Here is a 24747-nt window from a genome sequence, read left to right as displayed (position 1 = left end):
AGTGAGTCATTTAACCATTTTTTACTGGCTTTGGAAGACTTTTGTCTTTCAAACACATTAAAATTCACGTCAAATTCACATCATTTCATATTTACATGCAATGCAGGGATTCCCCAACTCTTTGCCCTAATATATTTACTTGAAGTAAGCCGTTAGATTTAACGTAGAAAGTTAAGTTATATTAATAATAAAATTAAGTCAACAATAATAATAATACAATTAAGTTCACAGTTCTCTTATGTCGATTAACGGTAACATGACATGCATGTCTTGTTGTTTTTATTTTTATTTATTTGCATTTTTATGATTTACTTACTTATTCATTACACTTACGAACCCCTGCAGTTCCATTACGAATTGGAAAATATGCATGTAATGTAATATTTAATGAACTTCATGTTGTTGATTACAAAGAATGGAATATATTTTCTTTCTCTCTGTATTTTTATATCAATATGATACACGGTTATCCTATTCAAATGAATGTTATAAACGAGTTAGGGGAAAAGTAATCTAAAAAGTAATCAAAAAGTAGTCAGAATACATTACCTAAAATGAGTAATCTAGATTGAAGACTTCAGATGCAAAAGCCTCCAAGTCCGTCTGACGTTTTTCTTTAAAATAAGCATTTTTGTCAGGCTTTATAGGTTTCTTCCTAAGTACCGGTACTTCTGAATGGGCTGAGGCTGGGATTTAGTGGGTTTGAAGTGAAAGTATTTTATGAACGTATATAAAATGCGGAGAGCATTCACTCAGTATCGTTCTCATTTTTGACCGAAGTGGCTTTTAGAGGCTTTTGCATCTGAACTCTTCATATATATAAATTTCAATGCACTGGAAATGGAAGTTGAACACATTGCAATGTGGGATACATTACACAGTGAAGTGTGCACACTTTAGCATATGTAAGTCATCCAGGTATTTTATGCACATGGAAAATGTGCTTATTGTGTGCAGTACATACGATAATGCAGTAATTATATTAGTATTTTGACATGCCAAACTCCCTTTTCTGTGTTACTCAGAGATATTGCTTTTGGACAGTATGGATTTGGAGCTGTCCAGCAGAGGGAGCTGTAACAGGCTCTTCAACATGTGCACAAACAGCCATATGAGAAGACCGGCAAAGGATTTCTCCGTTCTCTTATTTCATCATCTCCAACAGGAACCACAGTCTAGCCCATCACATTTCTGCTCGTAAAACGAACAGTTTGAGGCCACATTCATTTAATTGGGACACAGGTTTTATTTAAATATCTGCAAGAATTTTCCTGGATGTGGATATAAAACCTTGTTAATACACGCCAGTGCTCTAGCATGCTCTGTGAGCATGTGCGACTGCTAAGGAGAGTGTGTGCGTGTGTGCAAGTGCCTTGCAATGCAGTTCTGTGCAATGTTCTTTGATAAGGTCAAAAGTGTATTTCCAGCACCTTTAAATAAGACATCACATCCGACATTAATGGAACAGTGGATACATTGTATTAACCCCTTTGAGAAGTTTATTTTCATATTGATTGCCTGAAAATGTCTTTGAAATCACCTCTAACACCAATTTTAAACACTGGAAAGACTCATTTGACCTTGATGGGTGTGTGCAGCGTTCAGTGCTCTGCAAGGGTGGGCTAGGTGCCATGCATGTTCAGGATGCTGTGTAAGAGAGCAAGAAAGAGAAAAAGAGAGAGAGATAGAGAAAGAGGTGTGTCAGTGAAGTAATTGGCCACTCACCAGACAGCTGCTGGACACCAGGCTGCTCATGTGTACTTAACAACTGAGCCTGAATCGTCTCCACCACCCGTTTGAAGCGTCGACTGGGACCTGCAGGGGACACACAAACACAGACAACACCTCTTTGAATATTTCGCAATGATCCTGTACAGACTGGTACGTGTATCTTTTGAAATGAATGTGCATTTATGCTGATACATCCTGGGTTTATTCCCCCTAGCGGCTGCCCCATAAAGTCTAATGGGATGGGGCTGGTTTTTATGTTGCATTTGGCTCATGGCTGAGTTCATGACACATGCACACACACGTACTTTAAAATGCGGGATTTTAAGAACAAGATTCAATCCCTTTTGTGTAGCCAAGAGAGCAAAATCGAGGAAGGGGGGAAATGAAAAGCGAGGAACAGGGTTTGCGGTAATGGCACCAGCAGCGTGGGATCTTTTTGGATTGTCCTTTGAAACACAGCAGGTTGAAAATGCATAGTGATTACCAGGAGGCAAAAAGGCCTCTTTTAGTTTAATTTTTTTCCATTACCCCCTCGAGCAGTTGGTCTATTTTCAGCGTAAGAGAGGGGGAGTGTAATGGAGGAAGGGAACCGCTAGCGGAACGAGAGAGAGAAAAAATTCTCTCACCACTGCGACAGACAAAGTTCAACATCATCAACCAGCCTCTCCATCACCCACACACACACACACACACACACACACACACACACATCCCTCTGTGTTTCTATTGGCAGCCAGCGAGTTTATGACATCAAAATGGGCTTCTCACTGTCGGCATGGTTACCTGAGAGCAGTGTGAAAGTGACAGAGTAGATGCCGTTCTCCTTGGTGGCAGCCGTGCTTTCGGTGTAGGTGATGTCCACCTGGAACTTCACTGGTTTTTGGAATACGGTGGGGCCGGCCGTGGACTTGTATTCTGCCCGGAAACTCGTCTGAGACACCACACTGTGGCTGAGGCTGGGAATCTGAAATGAAAGGACAGAGGTCTTAAATAGAGTCATTCACCCCAAAATGAGCATTCCGTGATTATTTACTTATGTCTTTTGAAACCAGACTTAAGTGACATTTTCAAGAATAGCCATTGCTTTCAATACAATGAAAAGGAAGGTCTTCCTAAATGTGGAACAACAACAACAAAAAATGCCTCAAAACTATAAAAGTGGTTAATATGACTTGTGTGCTACATTTCAAGTCTTTTGAAGTCATATGATTTGGGTGAGGAACAGACTGAAATTGGTTTTTCACTGAAAATATTAGCTGTCTTTTGTGCGTCCACGAGTTAAGTGATATCAGATTTGCGAATTAATCTTTATTTTGAGACAGATCTTTTCAATCAATCAGTTAAAACAGTTCACAAAACTGGTCTGAATGATTTGTTTAACCCAGTTGAACTTACTAACTCAATGATTCGGTCGCAGAGGTTAACAGCCCACTTGAGCGGAAGATTGTCAGTCAATAACAACATAAATTCTGGCCTGTTGTCACAGAACAATCACATAACTTCAGAAGACTTGAAATAGCACACAAGCCTGATATGTCTGATATTTTTTATGATGCATTTGCATCCTTTTTGAAACTTAAAAGCCCCATGAAAGTCAAACAGGATTGGAATGACATGAGAGTGAGTAAATGATGACAGAATTCACACACTCATTGGAGACTTACAGAGAGAAAGGCATGGACAATATCTGCTTTGATGGAGCTCAGAGGCTTGTCCCGAATCACCACAAAGATCTGCTCCTCCTTTTCAAGGTTAATAAAATTTCCAAACCAAGATTTTTTGGCAAGTCTGTGAAGAAGAAAAACAGGGGTGAACAAGACAACACACGATACATACAGACATCACTCAAATCACATACCATGCAGGAATCAAGTATACATGTTTGAATAATGTAATTTTAGAATGTAACTACAAAAATGTAATTTTCAGCATCATTACTCCAGTCTCCAGTGTCACATGATCCTTCAGAAATCATTCTTATATGCTGATTTGGTTCTCAAGAAACATGTCCGATTATTATTAGTTTTGAAAACAGTTGTGCTGCTTTGTGAAGAAAAGCAGTAGTTATTTGAAATAGATATCTTTTGTAACCTTATGTCTTTACTGTCACTTTTGATCTAATGATTTAATAATAACAATAATAATAATAATACTTACTAACCCCGTACATTTGAATGGTAGTGTATATATTTCAGCTTCACTAATAGTAAAGAACAGTAGGCAGAAGAATTTCAGAACATCAATTGGTAAGTTATATTTCAAAAATGTTGGTTCACAGTGACAACATATCAGCGGAGGTTGACCCGGAGAGCTTGGCTGAATTTCTCTCTCAAAGTGAAATACAGACTGAATGCTGTCAAGATGTGAGTTAGTAAGCTGTCAGTCAGTTGATGTGGCTCTTGGGCATAGCAAGGAATGAAAATGTGACATTACACGGGCTGTCAAACAATTCAAAACTTATATGATATATATGCTGTGCAGCACCATGCAAATCTCAAAAACAATTATTTAAAATCAATTGTTAACACAGTTTTCGTATTGGTAAACTAGAATAAGATGACAGGGATTTGTCACAATACAGTTTTAGCTGACAACTGAAAATTCCTCTCGGGTGGGAGAACAATGAAAAGTTACTAAAACTTTTCAAGAAAAAGATGGTTTCACTTTATTTTGATGGTCCCTTTAACACATTCTGTTGACTATAAGTAGAGTATTAGTAGACTTGTAGGGTTCGGGTTAGAATAAGTTGACATGTAGTTGCAAAGTTACTTATAGTCAGTAGAATGTCTGTCGGGGGACTGTCACAATAAATATTAAGCAGACAGTCTACTAATACTCTAATAAGAGTTAGTTGACATGCAGTTGCAAAGTTACTTATAGTCAACAGAATGTTCAAAAGGGACCATCAAAATAAAGTGTTACCAAAAAGGCCTGTATGGAGGTTTGAATGCTGGCATATGGCTCATTTCGTAGCCCTGCTTGAAATTGCTGGGATTTTACCAGTCGATGACTATCAAGGCCATCTTCGAGCCAGCCAACATACTGTGACACCATCTCACCAAAAACTTAAACAACGGAAACATACGAGGAAAACACTCCAGAAGAAAGTTTCCACTGTGGTGCTGCTCTGTGTGGCTGTGAAGCTAAGTGGAACTAAAACACTGAATTATTCATGACGAACTATTTCCTGATAATGTCTTTAGCAACAAACTAGGCTAATGGGGCCAGGAACAGTGTTTAGACCAGCACATTAACTTTAGCTGCAGCGTTTCCAGAGCTAAAATTTGGAGAAAAAGAAAGTATAAAGAGCAAAAGTTAAGTGTCTTAATTAAGCAAGCTTTAATTGAGTGTTGGTGATTTAACTCTAAACCGCTCAGGTTAACTGAAAAAATGATGCATTTAGCCCCACACCAAGTAGGATAATGAATATTGAACTAACATTCAATTATAATTGAATATTATTTTAATGTTTCTTTCACACTTTGCGATTTAATAAAACTGCATATTTTACTTGATTGTCTTTCACAATAGCTAATACTTACTCGGGGGAAGACTCCGGTGTTAGGCTGGACATTTCCTCTTGTGTGGGAACTGGAAAGAGACAAAGCGAACAAGCCTCAGTGGAATTTGCATCATACTCTATATCCAGAGAGATTAGACATTCACAACCTGAGGAGGGGAATGCTGATTAACCACAGCTAATTACTCCAAACCTGCAGAGATTAAGAGTAATTCAACCATCCCTTCTATCAGCTCATCTGATCCTCTTCCCGGTAGAAGAGGGAAAGAGGAACAGCTGGAGGTGAAGGGAGATGCTTGTGCAGTTTTCATTATCATTACTAGATATATCATCAGATATAGCTGATAATGGAGTATCATTGAGTTTATTACCCAGTGATCTGTAAAATCAGTCCTTAGAGAATATACCTCACTAAGAGGGGGACATCAGCTGAAAACCGCAATAAAAAAAGAATTAGCAAGCATAATTCATCCACCTAAATGCTTTCTATATGCACACAGGCTATGGTGTTGTTTTGCTTTAGTGCCATACATAACTAGAGTTTTATTATATAATATACAACATATGGTATTGGTACAATCTTATAATTAATTTTAATATCAATGTGCTTGCTAATTTCTGCAATTTCTTTATTTAGATTTTTATTTTTAATGTATTTACCCAAAAGTAAAATGTTATTTTATAATGGGTATTGTCCAGATTTTTTTATTTTAACAAGTTCATCTCTAGTTTTAATGGCATTTGTTAATGTATTTATTTGATCAGATACTATACACAAGTTTTAACATCATGTTGATGTTAATGTGCCAAATTTGGTCAAAATGGAACATTTTCATCTGCATCCACTGGGCAGATAGATGTTAATAATGAAACAACTGCTTCAGGATGTTTCCGGCACTGCTGGTACCTTGTAGTTTCCTGCGGTGGAATCGTGGTGAGCCAAGGAAGCTGTTCTTAATGGAGTTGAGGCGTGTTCTCCACGGCATGCCTCCAATGGAGGGGCTGGGGGGTGGCGTTGGGCTAGGGGTCCCCGCTGGGCTCTCCTTAGGCGTGTGCACCGGCGTTCCTTTTGGAGTTGGCAATGGGCTGCCCCTGGGGGAGGGGTGGGGCGTAACCTGTATGGTGGGGATAGATTTGCCGTTGTGGTCAGTCCCGGCCAGCGGGTGAAGGTGATGAAGCCGGATGGGTGAAAGAGGAGAAAGGGGTACAGAGAGCTTGGGTGGCACCATGAGCGGTGGCCGGCGCACTTTCGGACTGCCAGGCATTGGTGGGGGCATGGGTTGGCAGGGTGTAGAAGGTTCCGACTTGGCCACAGATGGCACTGCCATCGTGTTAGGGAGCGGGTTGGACCTGGTGGCCTGCAGGGGCTTGTCTGCAACTTTGGGCTTGGCTGGAAGTGTCTGGGTTTTGTTGTTGGGCTGATGGGCACCTGTCTTTGGTTGAAAGGTTTTGGGGGAGTGGGGGCCTGTGCCGTTCAGCCGGAACACAGGCGCGCGGGTGGGGCTGTGGTTGGGCGACTGCGTGAGTTCTGCGGATTGTGGAGGAACGGCGAACCGCCGCATGGGCTGGAAGAGCGCATGCACAGAGCCAGCAGGATAAAAAGAGCCAACACAGCCCATACACACAACACACGGCCCCGTAGTTAACAGGCATTACGGCGCAGACGCACACACACACCGACACCAAACATAAAAGGATGGTGAACAAGGCACCGGTGATGAGAGGTGAGGAAGGAAATGCAGAAAGAAAGAAAGAAAAAACATGCCATTAGCGCAACCAGCCAAGAGGCAACAAGACAGTGGAAATAAAATGTTCCCAAACCAGTGTTCCCAAAACAAATCAAAATCAGCAACAGAAATTTGCAACAAAAAGCTCTGGGTTGTTGTTGGGATGAAATTAAAAAAGGTGTTGTCAGCATTGACTAAGCAAGCAGGAAATTTGTGCAATGAGCTTTGCTTTAAACGGACGCTATTGTCAGAATACCTCATATCATTTGAAATAAGCATCATAAATTAAGTAGAAATGCCATAAAATGTGACATAAGTCACAGTATGTACTGACTCAACTCAACAATTAGAGTTTTTCAAGACAATAGCGCCACACTATCGAAATGGCTAGTGAAATTAAGTGCAGTTGACCATTAAACAGAGCATAGAGTACAATGCTGCTGCTGGAGGTATGATATGAGGATGCTGTTTGACAGATGATGCTGTATAATAATAATAATAATTGGGTCAGAAACGGGGGGATTGATACAATACGGGCCTCTAGAAGTGAAGAGTGTGATTACAATAAGTGAGGTGAAAGCTCATCAAGCATATTGTAAAACATTAAAAAGAAATACAATGGCGTATTAACTGTACCAGCTGCAACCATAGCACGAGCATAAAGAAGAGCACAAATGCAATAAAATGGATTTTTAAAGTTCTTTCATACTGCAGGGAAGATTCTTCCATGACAAACCTTTAAGTCTGTGTCTGAGCAGTAAAACTAATCTCAGATGAGCTGTATCAAGGAGTTCTTCACAGACTAATTCAAATTACTTCCACCAAGCATGTTCTCTACGTGAGCCATTTTCATCAGTGAAAGGGCAACACTGCAGCCATTGGCAAAATGTAGAACATTTCAAACTGTAGAATATTTGATCAGGTCAGATTCAGAATTTACTTTGGGATGAATCATCCTGTAGGGAATTTCTTGATGTAACTCAAGGACTGCATATTAGGAAGTCTTAGTAGTGGATTTGCAATCGGTTAGCCTCTTTAAACAAATCAACTGTAAAAGCTGGCAACATCCAGAGGCTTCACCGTTAGTAAGGAACCAGGGATTTTCAAGGGATTTTAACAAGCCATTAGTGACTTGGGCTTCAAATATTTCAAGGCACCAAGGCTGTGTATTGGGCATAGATTAGCAGTAATTATGCTAAGCGTGGTAGACCGATCGAGCTAGAAGTAGTAAAGGCGGGTCGTAGGGACAGACAGCGATGTTGCTGCAGTATTTGAGTGATATATAATTGACTGTCTTGTTTAACAAAGCTAACAATATACACAATTATCATTAAAGCTTCATCATCACAAACAATTCTGAGAAATAATCTTTCATATTGATTTTCCTAGAGGTATTCAAGCATATTACATTTGTTACATATTTTATATAATTAAGTGTTGCACTTTAAACCTGGCTTATAATAACATAGGCGTATGGTACCATATTAATGTTTTCACACACTGTTATACATAGTTTATTATATTCAAAAGCTAGGGGTTGGTTAGATTTGTTCATGTTTTTTTTAAAGAAGTCTCTTATAGGCTGCATTTATTTGATCAAAAATACAGTAATATTGTGAAATACTATTACAATTTAAAATAACTTTCTATTTTTTCTAAGTTTTCTATTTTAATATATTTTAAAACATAATTTATTCCTGTGATGGTAGAGCTAAATTTTCAGCATCATTACTCAAGTCTTCAGGGTCACATGATTCTTCAGAAATCATTCTAATATGCTGATTTACAGCTCAAGAAACATTTCCGCATAATATTTTTGTGGAAACCATGATACAATCAGTCTACCAAGGTTAGCATAATTACTGCATTTTTTTAAAGATTCAATGATGATTAGAAAGTTCAAAGGAGCAGCATTTATTTGAAATATAAATATTTTGTAAAATTGTATAAGTCTTTACTGTCACTTTTGATCAATTTAATGCATTTTTGCTGAATAAAAGTATTTTTTTCCTTCCAAAAAAATAAAATGAAGGAAAATCTTACTGACACTAAAATTTAACAGTAGTGTATAAACAGTATATATTATTATTATTATTATTATTATTACAACACACTGCTGTACCACCTGTTGATGTATATATTTATGCTGAATGATTGCAGATCAGATGTGTCTTGTGACATGAGTTTCTCCTCAATAGATGTAGATAGATGCCACGTCAGTTGGCTATAGACTGCAACACAACCAGATTCTTTGAGAAAAACAAATGATTTTGCACAGATAGAAAGCTTACCCGTGGACTGCTGAGGGGACTAGTGGACAGACCAGAAGAGGCTCCGCTGATGGACCGAGACCTAAAGTTACACAACATAAATAGTAAAGACATTTCTACCCCACGTATAGCACACTGTCGTAACTAAGAGGTTAAGCATGTTGTGTGAGTGAAACATGATTAAATTTGGACTTGGACAAAGACAGCAGTATCACACAAGACCTCGATGTCTCACTATAAATTGAATTTCTGTTAATTATATGTCAACTTTCTATGCAGGCCTATAGGTCTTTTTGTTGATCATGCTATTTATTTATTTTTTACATTTTTAAGTTGCAATTAAATTTGAGCAATTTATCATTACTTATCCTAAGAAAGTAAAAGGTCATCACAACCTTTTATAGGGTCTGTATGAGACTTCCGAATTTCATTGTGTATTAGATGGTGAGCTTCAGTGGTTCTCCAATAAATGATTGGGATTTAATTGACCATGGACACGATGGGTTTTGTCATCAAGGCAAATTGAAACAGTAAATCATCCTTAAAAGGTGTCAACATTCAGACTCACATGATTTGACTCCAGGAAGGATTTGATCCATACACTGATCAATTGCATTTGCAAATGCTACTTAGATGAGAATTATGCGTGGTCTCAAATTGTCTTTGATCATTCAAGCGTAAAAATCACAACACCAAATACACCGCGGCCTGATTCAGCGCAATGCTGATGTTCATTATTTGCCTCTTGCATTCAGCTAATTAGCTTAGCCAAACACAGCGTCAGGAAGAAAGCTCTTTATACGTGTAATAAATGGCTATGGAATAAAGTAATTCATGGACAAAAAGGACAGGCAGTAAGAGGGCAGTAACTATATGAGGAAATATGTCTACTGTTTAAGCAATGTACAGTGTTTGTGAAGATTTTATATGTAGTGAATCATTAATATTGTACAAGAGAGAAGCTACAACTAGATTAAGATAACTACCGCTTGTAAAATGCTGTATTAAATTGTATTAAAGATGCAGGGGAGCTTTTCAGTTCAATTCAGTCATTACATTTTGAATGCATAAATGTATTTGATCTATCTAGTCTGTCAGTGAAGCATTTATTTACTAGTGCCTAATTCATTGCCCAGATACTCAATGCATTGATTCAATAAAAAAATAAAAAAATAAAAAATGAAGTGTCTATAAAAGAAATATTCAAGGCCCATTTTGTTATCTGGCAGACTAAACAGACTCAGTGAATGCAGATGTAGGACAGGACAGTGAAACTCAAGGTTGAAGAAAAATGCCTGACCAGATGAACACAAATAATTGGATAACCTCTGTCTCTCACCTACTGTAAGTGCACACATCACTCTAAGAAAAACAAACATCCAGGGTGAAGGCAAGAGAAGCGTGGAGGCAAAACGAGAGCGAGGGGAAGAAATTAACAATTTGGGATCTACCAAGGGACAAAAATGCCAGACATCAAACGAAACATGAAAGGCAAAATAAGGGAGATAAGATGCTTTTGATGTGCGTGGAGGGAGCCAGAGGGCCGCTGCTTTACCAAAACTGAGAGGCCAAACCGGGAGGAAAAAACTCTTATTTACACGTGCATCTTTCAGTTTAAAAAAAATATTCCCTCTCAAGCAAGCTAAGCTCTTAAGATCTCAAATGTCAGTGGTTGAAATAAAAGGCCAGTGCTCTCTGTTGCATGTTTTGAGTGTTAAAAACCCCACTGCATCTTCAGAGCAGAAAAGAAGGCATGGCGGTGGTTTGTACCTCTCCTCTTTGCTTTGCAGTATGGGGTTGGCATCTGAGATATCCAAGCTTTTACTGAAAACAGATTTACTACAGTAAGAGAGAGTAAAGTTAGAGTAAATTTACAATAAGTAATAAGTAATCATGGAGTTGAGCCAAAGCATCTACACAGGGAAAGGACACGGGGCTGATGAAATGGATCACAATGAATATGGAAAAAAGTAAAACAAATCTGTAACATTTGTCAAAGATACAGAAAAATGAAAAGCACATTACTAGTCCCTTGTTCCCCTTAAAACCAATTTGAGAAGTCAAAATTCACCATATGGCACATTTAGCATGCTGCTCGACTAGCTGAGAAACGGATTTTTAGAGAATGGTAAAACACTCTGAAATCATTTTTTTCCCCCACAGAATTAGCTGAGCTCATTGATCTTATTTCTTTTACTCTTCATGCGCAATTTAAAAAGCATTTCAAAGCCAGTATGCAGCTTCTGATAACTGTGAACGTCATTTTTCCAAAGTTGACGGACGTCATTGTCTTCAAATGCTCCTTTCAAGGCTTCACAAAACGTGACATACTTTCAGCCGTTCTTACTGTGGTACTTGCTGCTACGATGGTAGAGTTCTGTAAATAATAGAGGAGTCAGAGCTGTGTTGCTGTACCTCTGTCCGTGCTGTGCCATGTCGATGGCACGTCTCACGGGAACAGGAGAACCGCCCTCTGTCACGCTCAGCACCTCCATAGACTTGCGCTCTGGCCTCCTCTTGTTGTGCCTCGTCAAGAGTGGAGAGTCCACTCGCTTCCTGGGTGGATCTGAGGAGACCAGCATATGATAAATTCAATGATCCCTAACACATGAAAACAACCCATTAAGCCTATGGTGTTCATAATGGAAAAATCGCACAATCGTACAGTGTTTTTTATAATGTCTTTTAAACCTCAGTAAGATTTTTTTTTCTCTGAAAAAAATGAATAGTTTTATTCAGCAAGGATTCATGAAATCAATGACGTGACAGCAAATATATTTACATTTCTATTTCAAATAAATGCTGTTCTTTTGAACTTTCTATTCACCAAGGAAAAAATTGCATATTAAAATGAAAGAATCATGTGACACCGAAGACTGGGGTAATGGAGTAATAGCTTTGCCATTGTAGGAATACATTTTATTTTTAAAATATATTAAAATATTTTCAATCGTAATATTATTTTTTCTAATGTTTTGTTGATCAAATAAATGCAGCCTTAGTGAGTATAAGAGACAAAAACATTAAACAATCTTACAAACCCCAAACTTTTGAACAGTAGCAAATAAAAAAACAACGACACCCCATTGATTTCAATTAATAATTGTCCATGGTCTTGTGTACAATTCATCACTAAACGCATTCATCTATATAAAATAATTTTTTATGATGCTCCATTAAAATTGGTGTAACCAAGGCTGTGTGGGCGAGGAAATTATGACACAGGACAGAGGTGTTGTGCATGCCATTTCATGTTATCATTAAGGATGAAATACAAACAAACAGATTAAATACGTAACAGGCAAACTGACAGAATTTTCCTTACCAATCTCATTTCTGGGTGGTAGATTCTGATCCTCATGGCTGGGATATCTCTCCTTACGGTCCAGCAGGAGGAAGTAGATCATCTTTTCCTGGTTATCACTGGAGGTGGAAAGGGCACGGAGGAACGAAATGTGTGTGGTCAAGGTTTCTGATATACAGTCAAATCTGCAGTGCTCCAGAATAATCCTCAGCTCAGGCTAATTAACATCATTAGTTAAAGAGCAAAGAGTAGCGAGCACCTCATGCCCAGAGAGCTAAAAGACATCCTGCAGAGATCACAGGATATCACTTATTTCATTAATGATACAAGAAGACATCAAATATCCGAGAAGAGTCTGGGCAGGTTCAAAAAGTCTTGAAATTCTCTAAGCGAGTTGAATTTTTTTGCCCCGGACCACACAGCGGGAAGTAAATAGGGAAGTCTTTGCTGCAGGCGCCGTCTGAATTGTGTTTAAACGCTGGGCAAGAGAAGAGACAGAGGCCGCAATGTTTTAGGAGCGAACACCCGGGCCATCTATCAGGGGGTCTAACGAAGTGATCGTGCACAGCGGAGCGTGCGGGTGGTAATTGTGCGAGTACGGAAGATGACAGATGAGCGGGAGAGAATGGGCTTCTCTAATAGCCTGCAGCCAAGATGCTGTACTGCATGTTTACCAACCCTAAAGAACAAGGATGTAAAATAATAATACCCTCACATATGGTCTCCCAAAGCAAACGCAGTCAGTCTTGTCTAATCATGGGCAAAATAAAAATTGGTATCATGGGAAACAACCTGTCTGAGGTGACTGTGAGGTGTAGCGTCTCTTTCTTAGTTACTCACTCGTCTGACAGCAGGTCTTTCATCAGTTTGTTCTTGTCTCGGAAGCAGCCTAGCGAGTGCATGCTTTCCAGCACATCTGGGTCGATGTCCTCAGTGGAGGGTAGCGTGCGGATCGCAACTTTCCGTGGCACCGGCTGTTCTGGTTCTGGCTCGTTCTTCCCTGCTCTGTGAATAAATACATAAAGCATGTGAAAGAATCCAGTGCTATTGTTTATTTTGCCTTAATTGAGCGCACATGGTTTTTGCCTCTGGTGTATTCTTGTATCCTTGCTGGTGCTATAAGTCACAAACAGTCAAATCTGCGCTCAACAGAAAGCTCTGAAGATTTTAAGCACCCATCCTTCTACAATTGAGCCGCCTCCTTGCATGTTTGTTTATTAAATATTATACCTAATCAGATTCATGCTTTCATTAACCATAGCAGTAGACTCTCAGCTTATATTAAAATATCTAAAGATTTTCTCCCAAAAAATATGTGGAGGCATTATGAAAGTCTACAGATTCTGTCTGGTCCCAGCAGTGTTATTATAATCTATGAAAACTAAATTTAAAATCGAATGAAAGCATTTCGTTAAATGAAATAAAACATTACTGAAAAAAAGATTAAAACATTTTATGACAAAAAAAAAAGTTTGCTGACCATGAATTTTTGTTTTGGATACATGGTATATTATAAAACCTTTACAACCCACCTGCATTAAACATGGAAATGCCCCTAGACAGCAATAACACAAGACTGTGCTGAGAAACGTAATTATTTAGTTACACCAGTTTACTTTTGTTAGAGTGAAACTAGAAAAAAAATGCTCAAATTAAATTACACTCCTTTGACATTAAAAATAAAAAATAAATAAATAGAAATACAATATATTTTAAAATAAAATCTAAATAATTATCACCCCGGGGGTCCAGTAACAAAGCATGACTAATACAAAAAGTTGGATACTGGAGGAATGTGTGTTGAAAAATGAAGCAGTTGCTTAGGGGGGTGCAAATATTAAATGTGAAACCAGCCTGCTAGTGCTTAAGGCTCTTCTCTAAAAACACACACACACACACATTGGGTTTTCATGTTTTATGGGGATATAATGATTTTTATACTGTACAAACTGTATATTCTCTCCCCTAACCCTAAACCTACACAATAACAGAAAACTTTCTGCATTTTTACATTTTCAAAAAACATAGTTTTGTATGATTTATAAGCTGTTTTTCTCATGGGGACCAAAAATGTCCTCATAAGGAGAAGGATTTCAGATATTGACATTTTGTCCCCATAACATAACATTACCAGGACCACAAACACACACACGCGCACACGCGCACACACACACACACACACACACACACACACACACACACACACACACGTTTGTTTTTGTGAAATGTGAGGACATTCCATAGGCGTAATGGTTTTTATACTGTACAAACCGTATTTTCTATCCCCTTACACTGCCCCTGCCCCTAAACCTAGCCCTCACAGGAGACTGTGCAGTTCACTTTCTGTGAAAAAAAAACTTGTTCTGTATGATTTATAAGCATTTTGAAAAGTGAGGACATGGGGAACGTCCTCATATTTCACCCTCTTTTTGTAATACCTATGTCATACCCATGTCATTATACACATTTGTGTCCTGATATTTCACAAAAACATGCCCACACACACACACACACACACACACACACACACTGCTGTCATGCCACTTAAAGAAGCACAGAGCCATCCTCTTTGTTATGTTCTCAGTTATTGCAACGAGGACACACACAGACTTACAGGACACATACCGTACATGCATAGACAAACATGCAGACAGTGACTGAGCAAAAACAGGCATGTGACGACAAATAAAAAGTGAAGTTTATACTCACATGTACCATGTGTGCTTCTGTATCTGATCTAACTGTAAAGAGAGAAAGACACATGAGCTAAACCCTTGTCTAACCATTAACAGAGCCAAACAAAGACAGCAGAGCATGACAATAAAAGCAGTGAATCCATCTCTGAACGTCAGGCAGCTTCCTGCTGGCCTTCTCTAATCTCTCTCTTGTGTCGCATCCTCTGATCTCTCCGGGTTTAAGTGTGGAAGCTACAAAGACATGTACATTTCAGCAGCCAGCTAATTAAAGCTGTGGCCCACAGAAAAAAAAACCCCACAACAGCCATAACAGCAGCAAACCATGAGAGTAAATGGTTGTTCTGCCTGTGCACGTAATACCAACAGGAATATCTTTATGAAGAACTGAAATCATTCTCAATAGTTGTTAGCAACAGAATCAACAGAGCATGTGACTGGTGTGTGTGTCCTTTCAGGATCTATAAACATTCAGCACTTGACCAGATCCAGAGACAGTGAGGAACGACACACTGAATTGGAATGTTTAAACAAAATACTTGCTGGTTTACTTTTATATGGGAGAGGAGCAAATTCACTGGATAGTTGCGGGACTATCACCTGTGTCACCTAGTTACCTGTAATCCAGTTTTCAGTGCTCCTTTATAAGTAATTCAGGCCTATTTTAGACATTTTTCACAAAAGTTGGTGTAATTTGAAAACCACAATTGTGCCAGTGCAAACCATCTTTTTGAGTTAAAAAAATACTGTCAGGATTAACTAAAGACAAGCAGTGAAAAATTTGCGCTGAAAAGTTATTTTTGTGGCTGAGTTTCCCTTTCAGACACAAATTTTATGGGAGGAGAGTGTTTAGATTAAATCATGAAAGGTGATTTACTAAGGTTTGCGCTCGTCAATTTACTGGTGTTTGTGGCATTATTTACCTCCCCCCCAAAAAATTGCGCTGTCCTTGCTAGACTGAGGTTGTCATTATGGAAATTATCCATGTGCGTCTGTGTTCATTTATTTGAGCGTTGTCAGTAGATCACATGCAGAACTTTCCACTCCCATCTGCACTTTTTTGGGAATTGCGCTCTCACGCTAATTTCCCCGGTTTAGTAAATCTAGCCCTTAATGTCATGCAAAAAGTAGACGTAAATGCAATTTCATTTAAACAAGTGGTTCCAAACCAGGGGACCTGGGTCCACTCGATGGGCCTCAGTAAACTTCCAATGGGGTTTCAAGATGACTTAAATTGATTTAAAATAAGAAAAAATAAGCATGCAAATAAGCTAAAACTATCTATAAACTTATTGTAAATAAAATTAAGATAAATCTTTGTCATTACAGCATTCAATATGTACTGGGGGAAAAAAACCCTATAAGCCTAGCTATAGTTGTGCCACTGCACTGATTTAAAAGAGATGTTTTCGTACATTTTCTATCATTGATGGCAGCAGTAATTCATCACATGATGATGAAATGATTGCAATCATCAAGATCATGAATTGTGCCATGCAAATTGCATTTAGCACAGATTTTGTGGGCCTTTAAATTCCTTTACAGAATTAGGTGCTACAACAACGCAGACAGCGTGTGCAGATACACGACACCATTAGTCTTAGTGAACTCCCCCTTGAAGGTGTGCTGATGTGACAGCGTTCAAGAAACAATAATGATACATTGTCCACATTTCTGTAAAACTGAAGCACGTTTAGTACTCAGCAATACTCTATTGGATTGTTTTAACTGGATCTATAAGATAATATTTCAAACTGGCAATAAGACAGTATCGACTTCCTTCCCACTCTGGAATCATACAAAAGAGCTCTTTTATATAACTGACAAACCACACAGGAAATGGGCTATGTTTGGATCCTTCCTAGGAGAGCACTATTGTTTTCAATCACTGAGAGATGTGGGCAGTGAAGACAGCTATCTGTTTTCTCTGGAAAGCAAAAAAGGAAACTGGAGCATTTCAAAGAGTTTGTATTAGGACAAGCTTATAAACCTCTTGTCACTCCAGCATGTTATAGGGAAAAATGGGGGCTGCTCCGAAGCAGAACAATAAAAACTGTAGCTAAGGGAGAAGAGCAGAGAGATGAGGATACCATGAGAGGAAGAAAGATAGACAGAAGCGTAGACACGCAAGCTTTTTGAAGCTAATGTGTGAGATCTGGACAGACAGTTAGTTCTGCTGTGTGTTGACCTGAAGTGACAGCTCAAAAGCAGAAGAGCTCTCAGACTCATAACATTATTTAAGAGAAATCAGCTTAATATACTGTAGATGTATGAAAAACTAAACAGCCGGCCAGCATCTTTAGACAGTGTAGTGCACAACATGCAAGCTGTCACCAGCCTATGATTCCTTATGATACATATAATCATCTGTTTTAGAAACTCTTAAAGTATCAGGTTTTACAAGGTTTGAACAATGATAGTATAAGATGAAATTGTCAAAAATCTGACCGAGAGTCGTTTGGTGGCATCCACCTCGATCATCCCCCTCAGGAGGTTCTGGCAGTCTGGAGGAATGAAATGGGGCATGTGAAAGACCCCGAGCTTCACTTTCTCCAGCAAGTTCCTCAGGTTGTCATCGTCGAATGGCAAAGCACCCTGACAGAGAGAAATATAGTACATTTCTGAACTGTACTCATATTTAGTGAGAGGGACAAAATACCCCCCTATATATATATATATATATATATATATATATATATATATATATATATATATATATATATATATATATATATATATATATATATATATATATATATATATATATATATATATATATATATATATATATATATATATATATATATATATATATATATATATACATTTATATATTTAAAGCCTCTTATGTTCACCAAGGCTGCATTTATTTGATCAAATATACAGTTAAAACAGAAATACTATTACAATTCAAAATAACTATTTTATATTTTAATATCTTAAAATGTAATTTGTTCCTGTGATGACTAGGCTGAATTTTGAGCATCATCTTCAATGTCATATTTTCCTTCAGAAATTATACTGCTCAAGAAACATCTTATTATTATCTTATTATTTATTATCTTATTATTTTTGTGTAAACCGTGATTATTTTTTTTCCAAGATTCTTTGATGAATATAAAGCATCCATTTTAAATATATATATTATATATTTCAAATATATATTATACATATATATAACATTCTTGAAACAATTTAAGAGTCTTAACTGTCTCTGTTGATAAATGTAATGCATCCTTGCATTCCTTTCAAAAATATTACAGACCCCAGACTTTTGCACATTAATAACAAAACACATTACAGAAATGAAAATTTAAATAGCTTTTTACATCATGTTTACTCTTAAGATTTGGAATTACAGAGGGGCATTGACGTGTATCCCAAAAAGAAATTGTGTGAATATAAAGAATAGAAGTGATGAATACACTGACAAAGACAAAGCACCCCCGCTATATTTTAGGGAGCTTTATAAAGGATATCTACACAGGAAGTAGGACGCAAAATAAAATTTAAAAAGGCTGGCGTAGAGAGATGATTGTGCTTTGATAATTAGCTTTGTTTTGTGCAAGATACACTTCATCATTTTCACATCAGAGAGACCCATCAGGGCCCCTGACACTACTGAGATGTCAGCGCTTGATAAATGACACAGAAAATTCACAAGCATGACTGACGACAGCACCACGTAAAAGATTATATAATCAAGGAAAAACTAGCAAAGTAGAGAGAAGATAAATAAAAAGAATCCAGATTACATCTCTAATGAAAGGTCTTTGAGCACTGACAGATTAAAGAACAGGTTCCTGGGATATGCAGGAATAATTTGATTGGTTTGTGAAGAGGAAGCCGTTATAATGGCTTTACAAACACAAAAGAGAACAGGGAATCAATTGGCTCTCCAATTTCGCTGGGGCAAACGGTTCTGGTGGGATGGGATTGTGTTGGGCTCATGGTCTTGAACAGTAATTACACTCAGACCAGCTTGATTATCCAGTATCAAAGCCGTCTGCGTTCAGAGAATCAGAGTTGTTGTCGTCTAGCTTGAGAATGATTTAATTATAAGCTATTGCCATTTGTCTCAAATATTTGATATTGGAAAAGTGAAACAAGCATGGATCAGAAAGTTGTAAAGTTGATACACAGCTTGGTGTGACCATACGTGTCCACTGGCGCAGAGCTGAGCAGAGATGAGCAGGCATTTTCAGTTACTACAGCTGAGCAGCAGGCTTGCATGGGGGATCGTGGGATTGACAGCGGTGCCGAGTAAGCAGTGAGAATGTCAAAAAGTTAAGGATTTTTTAACTTTATGCAAATGAGATGTAAAAATGCAGGATGGCAGCCAATCACTTTGAGGTGATGGCAGCGACAACTGTCATAAGCAGTTAAAAATCAGTTGATAGTGTTTTTGGTGGATTCAGATCACACACACACACACACACACACACATATACAGCGTTGGCCAAAATTATTAGAACACCTGACAGATCTGAACATATTGACCTTCTTTGCCTCCAAAACATGATTTAATTTCATGAAACATGCAGATGGTTGCTTTGACCTTCAAATATCAAATGAAGTGATATTTGTATTCACTTTTAACTTTAATATTTGGCATGTCCACCTTTTGCAGCAATTACAACAGCACATCTCTCTGGCATAGAGTCAATATATTTCCTCTGAAAACTTCACCAATGTTCCTTTGAATGTACAATAGATCTGTCCAGTTTATTTTCCAACTTGCCCCAAATGTGTTCTATGGGGTTGAGGTCCGGACTTTGAGGGGGCCAGTCCAACATTTTCAATGTTCCAGCAGATTCCTTCCATCGCAGGTAGTTCCGGCAATAGTTAAAAGAATGTTTTGGGTCATTGTCCTCTTGGAAAATAAATCCAGGCCCAATAAGACGACTCCCAGATGCCAAGTGTTCTAATAATTTTGGCCACCACTGTATATATACTTTAAAGATGCATTACATTGATCAAAAGTGACAGTAAAGATTTTTATAATGTTACAAAATATTTTATTTCAAGTAAATGCTGTTCTTTTGAACTTTCTATTAAATGAAGAAATGCTTAAAATAAAATCACAAAAATGTTCAACAGTACGAAATGTTTTTGAGCAGCAAATCATCATATTAGAATGATTTCTGAAGGATCATGTGACACTGAAGACTGGAGTAATCATGCTGAAAGTTCAACTTTGCCATCACAGGAATAAATAACATTTTACTATTTAGTAAAAAATAAAGCAGTCACTATCAATTATAATAATATTTCACAATATTACAGTTTTTACTGTATTTTTATGAATAAAATGCAGCTTTGGTGAGCATAAGAGACTTGCCGACCCCAAAAAGAGATTTTTAAAGGTTTGACAAAAGCACGCTTCTCGAATTATAGTTAAATTCCCTCATCCAAGATCTTGAAATCTTTTACAGTGTAAGTAAGGAAGAGTAAGAAGATAAAAGTAGATTCATGAAACGCTCAGCATGATGGAGAAAAAAAAGAGCTGATCTCACTTATGTCTGATATAAAGATGATTCACCAGCTGGAGTGGGAAACCATAGTGGAGCTTTGGTGTTGTCAATCTTTTGAGCTCTGACTACAGAGCCGGTATAACACCTTGATTCTCTTAAACCTCAACTTTTGCTTAGCTGATTAGCCAGCATTGAAATATCTCTGTCTGGATTCTCCCACATCCTTTGATAGACTTTCACAGGGGAATTATTTTTCCATCGCATGCTGCTGAAAGGCTCAAATTTGTCATAAGGGCAGGGGGCTACATTACAGCAGAATTATATGACACAAAATGAAGTCTCTGTCGCAAAAAGCTTTCACTCACCACCAAAAGTGCAAAGAGAATGACTCCACAGCTCCATACATCAGCTTTCCTGCCATCATATTTCTCCCCCTGTCAGAGACAAAGAGAAGTTAAAAGTGGAAAGAAAGAGATTCAGAGAAAGCCCCATTAAGAGAGATGCCACTGAGAGCACGTACTTACCCTTATAACCTCTGGACAGGCATAGTGAGGGGATCTGAAAGAAAATAGGACAATATGTTATCATCATCCTCACCCAACCTTGGCCAAAACACCCATTAGAGGGCTTGTACACCGAGGAAACATGCAGAACACTAATTCAGCAATAACTCCTTGGGATTTGCATGAGGATCTTCACATCATCCTTTCTGCCAAACAGCCCTATGTCTAGCCACTGCAAACATGCTGTTGTCAAATGATCCAATAATATAACATTATATTGTACGGGTAATCACTTTCTGCCGGGAGTGTGTAATACAGGCCCGTAATCATTTGAATTGTGCAATGCATTTAAACGGCATTGCACATCATCAGAAGCAGTTCTCCATTTTTCAACACCAATTCTCTATAAATTTATGTTTCTTCATTGCAGGTGTCATATACCATTTTGTAGACTGATTCTATACTGATAATACAATAATTTAATGGTTTACTTTCTCCGCTTACTGCTCATAGTAAGAGAAAGCTATTATTGCTGTTTCAAACACCAAATTGCACGGTTTTTATACTAAATTAAGTGTTAATGCAACATGCTCCCGCTCAGCAATTTCACTTTGCTTTTGTGCCAATTTTACACATAGATGGTGCCTCATTCAATCTGGATGAAAAGAAATATAAGCTATTACTATCAAAATAATGTGATGCATTATAGTTTCTGTGAATATGTCATAGATGCATTTGTTTTTCTTGGTTTTCATTTTTCACACACTGAGTGCGCTATTAAAAAACTCTTTACAATAAGGTTGAATTTTAAAAGCATTGCATATTATGAACTAACAATAAACATTTTTACAGCATTTATAAATCTAGGTTAATGTTCATTTATAAATACACTATTGTTCATTGTTAATTCGTGTTCATCCATAATACACAAACTACACAGCCAAGTTAAGGCTGCTCTGTGCCTTATCAAAATTCAGTGTAAAGACATAATTCCATATAAAAGCTAACTAAATTATGCCTGTTCTGACCCACCGCAGGCCCTAGTATTAAAGTATAGTTGTAATTGCTGTGTAAATGCATGTATGCTCTCTATGAGCAGCTTTAAACATTCTGTGTAAAGACACCTAATGCCACTTCAGAAGCACTTTTTTGCCACCTTTCAGTGTAAATCTGAATGTTAAAGGTGTCTTTGTACATGTTTAAATTAACATTAATAAATTGTTTAGTGTAAATAATAAAATGTTTAGAGTTCATGATACCTAATGCATTAACTAATAGTACTTGAAATGTATTGTAAAGTGTTGCCAAATAATTGACTCCATATTTAGCAATAGTATATTTGTTTTACCCTTTAAAAACAGATCCCCTGTGATGGGGCATTTAGTTAATTGCTATGACCTTAATATGCTACTCCCTAGCAGTCAAAATGTTCACAAGACCACTGTGGCAAGCAGTGGCCAGCATTCAGAGTTTTAGGAGTTTTATAATGTTCTATATTTGGTGTGTCGCTAGTAAAAGTACAGCAGGACTGCAATGTTCATGGAATGTGCTTTACTGAGTGGAAAAAAGACTGTGAATTGCTCTGTTAGCTGCAAATTACTGGTCACAGTGCACATTAAAACCATATGATTAGATTTGAATCTATTCATTAAAAACTACTTTATTGGGCATACATTGCATTGATGATACTAGTTACTATAAATTTAATTGTAGTTTAATTGTTGATATTTGGAAGGCATAGAAAGAATACATTTATTTATTAAATCTTTATATTTTGTTTACCTTCATTCATTAAAAGCGTTATCATTATTAGTCTAACAAGTCTAATTAAATTGTTGAAACCTGGAAGCCATAGAGAGAACATATCATAATTTTTTTTCTTTAAACAACAATATAATACAATATTTATAATTAAATTATTACTTTTCTCTTTATTCATTAAAAGGCATTATATCAGCATAATAGTGCATGGCAATCATAGACATTCAAGTCTTATTATAATTGGTAAAATATGAAAGCCAAACAAAAAAAGTATTTCTCTCAAAGTTTATTATACTCAATATTACACAACACCAATTATTAAATACTACTACACATTTGCTGGTGGTAAGACTGTAAATGTGTCCTACCTGCCGCAACATTCCCTACTCTGCCTTCTCTTTAAAAAAAGTAACATTTTATCAAGGTTAAATCTACATATAGTTCCAAACGAAAGTATATCGGTAACACTTTACAATAAGGTTTGTAACTTTTTGCGCTCTAGCGGTTAGTTAACATTGCAGCCGGAGCTACATCTCTCTGTTTATGTCTATGGCGAGTAACGCAGGGACTGTGCTCCTCCGCTGCGGTTCCTACCACACCGGTCTGAAATAGTCCCAATATAAACACTTATTATAAGTGTACCATAATGATTCAGGGTAAGACAAAAACACGGTTTGGAAAATGGATTCCTGTTGTACATTCTCATTATATCATTTTTGTAAATCTTGAACACAAAAAAAGTTACGGACAGCAGCTTTAACATTAGTTAATGTATTAACTAAAGCCGCGTTTCCACCGCAGGAACTTTCCCCCGGAACCAGGAACTTTGGGGGGGAACTCGGTGTGTTTCGACCGCAGAAACTAGGGTCTAAATGAAGTTCCGGGTAAATATTTCCCCCTCCAAACGGCCCTGCTTGCGAGGTGGTACTTTTGAAAAGGTCGGGAACTTTCGGGGGTGGGACTTGGGCGCTGAACATGCTGATTGGTTGAGCTCTCGCAGCATTTTTTTCCCCACCGCCATTTTTACAAGTTTTTTGCGAGGTGGGTTCTGCGTTCAGTAAATATTTTCTTTGCAACAATGGAGTTCAACAAAAAAATTCGACCGACGACCAGGTTCAGGCTTTGAGCATATATGCGGAGGAGGACATCCAGCGGGAACTGGAAACGGCGACCCGCAATGAAAAGGTATAACGTTACCTGAAGATATCGACTCGGTTCCAGTCACACTGGAAAACAGTGCAGAGAGAAGTTAAAGAAATTAAGACAAGATTACAAGAAATTAAAGGATCATAACAACCGGAGCGGTTCCGACCGGCGTATCAACAAGTGGCATGACCGCCTGGACGCGTTGTTGGGACAGACCGTCCTTTTCTAGGGCAGCGGTAACGAAAGACTCGGCTAGTGCGTTGTTGGAAACCATCCCGGAATCCGAGTGGGTTGAAGGTAAATATCTCATCTTGGTATCATCTATTAAACTCGTTGCAGTGTAACGTTGCAGTAACTTTTTTCAACGTGCTTTTCCAGACGTAATGGGTGGCCCTGATGAATTGCAGGCAACGGAGACCAGCGTGTTTTCCCCCGCGGTCACCAGTACGTTAGCCCTCGTCCCGTGTCTCCTGCCGAAACACACACATGCCAGAGGTATAAAGCTGACAAAATGTGTATATATTTAAAAACTGATGTGTAATCCATAATATTTTTGAGTAGTTTTGTTGTTTTTAATTGTAAACTTAAATTGCCAATGATAGAAATTACACACTGGGC

At 37.9% G+C, this 24747-nt stretch overlaps 1 protein-coding gene across 8 annotated transcripts in view; it reads right to left on the bottom strand.

The window, feature by feature from the left end:
* brsk2b (BR serine/threonine kinase 2b) overlaps positions 1 to 24747 on the bottom strand; it is a 149377-nt gene that overhangs the window by 8404 nt on the left and 116226 nt on the right. For 2 of the 8 annotated variants that reach the window (XM_079811238.1, XM_079811241.1), the window contains 14 exons: positions 21244 to 21277; positions 21085 to 21153; positions 17694 to 17840; positions 15262 to 15293; positions 13393 to 13557; positions 12574 to 12671; positions 11664 to 11814; positions 11019 to 11072; positions 9270 to 9330; positions 6159 to 6366; positions 5274 to 5322; positions 3396 to 3519; positions 2515 to 2695; positions 1726 to 1815 (listed from right to left, as the gene is read on the bottom strand). In XM_079811238.1, the coding sequence (XP_079667364.1) occupies positions 1726 to 1815; positions 2515 to 2695; positions 3396 to 3519; positions 5274 to 5322; positions 6159 to 6366; positions 9270 to 9330; positions 11019 to 11072; positions 11664 to 11814; positions 12574 to 12671; positions 13393 to 13557; positions 15262 to 15293; positions 17694 to 17840; positions 21085 to 21153; positions 21244 to 21277 (1463 nt within the window). Of the gene's footprint in view, positions 1 to 295; positions 1816 to 2514; positions 2696 to 3395; positions 3520 to 5273; positions 5323 to 6158; positions 6817 to 9269; positions 9331 to 11018; positions 11088 to 11663; positions 11815 to 12573; positions 12672 to 13392; positions 13558 to 15261; positions 15294 to 17693; positions 17841 to 21084; positions 21154 to 21243; positions 21278 to 24747 lie in introns of those variants that run through there. The other 6 variants (XM_079811236.1, XM_079811235.1, XM_079811242.1 and 3 more) reach the window with 4 other exon arrangements.

Source organism: Gobio gobio (assembly GCF_949357685.1).
Source record: "Gobio gobio genome assembly, chromosome: 2".
Taxonomy (NCBI): Eukaryota; Metazoa; Chordata; class Actinopteri; order Cypriniformes; family Gobionidae; genus Gobio; species Gobio gobio.
This window is presented reverse-complemented; position numbering and strand designations above follow the sequence as displayed.